The sequence below is a fragment of the Penaeus monodon genome, chromosome 19 (assembly GCF_015228065.2).
Source record: "Penaeus monodon isolate SGIC_2016 chromosome 19, NSTDA_Pmon_1, whole genome shotgun sequence".
Lineage (NCBI taxonomy): Eukaryota > Metazoa > Arthropoda > Malacostraca > Decapoda > Penaeidae > Penaeus > Penaeus monodon.
The window spans coordinates 14,133,977-14,135,448 of record NC_051404.1 but is presented as its reverse complement, the minus strand read 5'-3'; the positions used below and the strand labels follow the sequence as shown (position 1 = coordinate 14,135,448).

The window sequence follows — 1,472 nt, the reverse complement described above, 5'->3', positions numbered from 1 at the left end:
GCTATCAATTATCAAGTGCAATAAAAGGAAAACATTCAGATCAAGAAATTTTAATCATATATTGTCAAATTACATTGCGCAGAACTATATTTGGATAAATGTCCTCGATTCTTTCATACCTTCAGTGAAAAAAATCTATTTTCTCTAAAGTTGCTTTATGTAGTTGTAAATTATTCTACAAGGTAGCAAAATCAAGTATGTTATATTATGAAAAAGTAACTAGTGCTTAATGAAACTTCTCATTGCTATCTATATTATTACTAATTTGAAAGGGAAAGACATTCCATTTATACATACTCGTGTATCTTGCCTTTGCCAGCTACAGGTGGTACAGATTTGAATATATTAATTACAGACTCGAAATATAACTCAATCACACTGGAGAATTAACTTGAATCTTATACCGGAAAAAAAACACTGGAAATGTTAATTTTACTCAGATTTGTCTGTGAATCAGGATTCACATGAATTGGTTGCAGAATTTATTTTTCTGCAACTACTGCATGCATGCAATGTCACCGGCTGCCAGTTTGGCGGATCTGCGTTGTAGATATGCCTGCGAATACTCTTAATGTAATCTCAGTTGCGTAGGCTCTAAATATGCACTCTTTTGAGGATAGCGCTGGTCTGGGCCTTGATCGTGTGGTAGACCTGGTGTTTGCTGTGGGTATGGTGAAGCTGCTGCCTGCTGTGGGTATGGTGGAGCTGCTGCCTGCTGTGGGTATGGTGGAGCTGCTGCCTGCTGTGGGTATGGTGGAGCTGCTGCCTGCTGTGGGTAAGGCTGATGTGTTCCTTGTTGTGGGTAAAGCTGACCTTCTCCCTGCTGTAAGTAAGGCTGACCTACTCCCTGTTGTAGGTGGGGCTGCCCATAGTGCATGGGTGCACCCATCGTCACGGGCATTGCCATTGGTACTCTGGCCCTCCGTATGCGATAAAGCATTATACATCCACATATCGCAACAGGCACTACGGAGAAGAGACCAGATTAGTGGTTACTGACAACTGAGTTTTGACAATAGTTTGAAGATATAATAATACAAAAGATTAAAATTGAAACTTAACGCAGCAATATTGAGATGTTTGTTGCGAAGAAATTCCACATTAAAGGAGTTACTCAAGTCAGTTATTAGTATGTTGTTTGGACCTAGGGACAGTCATAACATAATTTCTCTTTTGGGTTAATGAATTTCCTTAATCAACCTCATTCCCTGATTTGTGGTATTGTTATCAAATTCCTTTTTTTTCTGAGATATTTTTTTTGAAGTTCTTTAAACTTTCCCCTGATTTGCAGCAAAAATTCCTTAGCTATTTCCAATTCCAAGGAATCTTTATCATATATCCTAGCTTGTCCCAAGCTTGCAGTTTTACTAAATTCCCTGACTTTTCTTTATTTGGGATAATTTCAAGGAACTCTGTACCTATTACCAGACTAGACTTGGCAAAAAAACAATTAGGTTTCCTGATTTCTAGGA

The 1,472-nt window shown here is 38.3% G+C and overlaps 1 protein-coding gene across 1 annotated transcript in view; it reads right to left on the bottom strand.

The window, feature by feature from the left end:
• Positions 1 to 38: 38 nt before the first annotated feature.
• The window catches only part of LOC119585075 (AT-rich interactive domain-containing protein 1A-like), a gene marked incomplete at its 5' end in the record, with an annotated part of 7,824 nt that continues 6,390 nt past the window's right edge, over positions 39 to 1,472 (bottom strand). The window contains 1 exon segment of the mRNA XM_037933695.1: positions 39 to 966. Coding sequence (XP_037789623.1) covers positions 569 to 966 — 398 coding nt within the window. The 3' untranslated portion in view covers positions 39 to 568.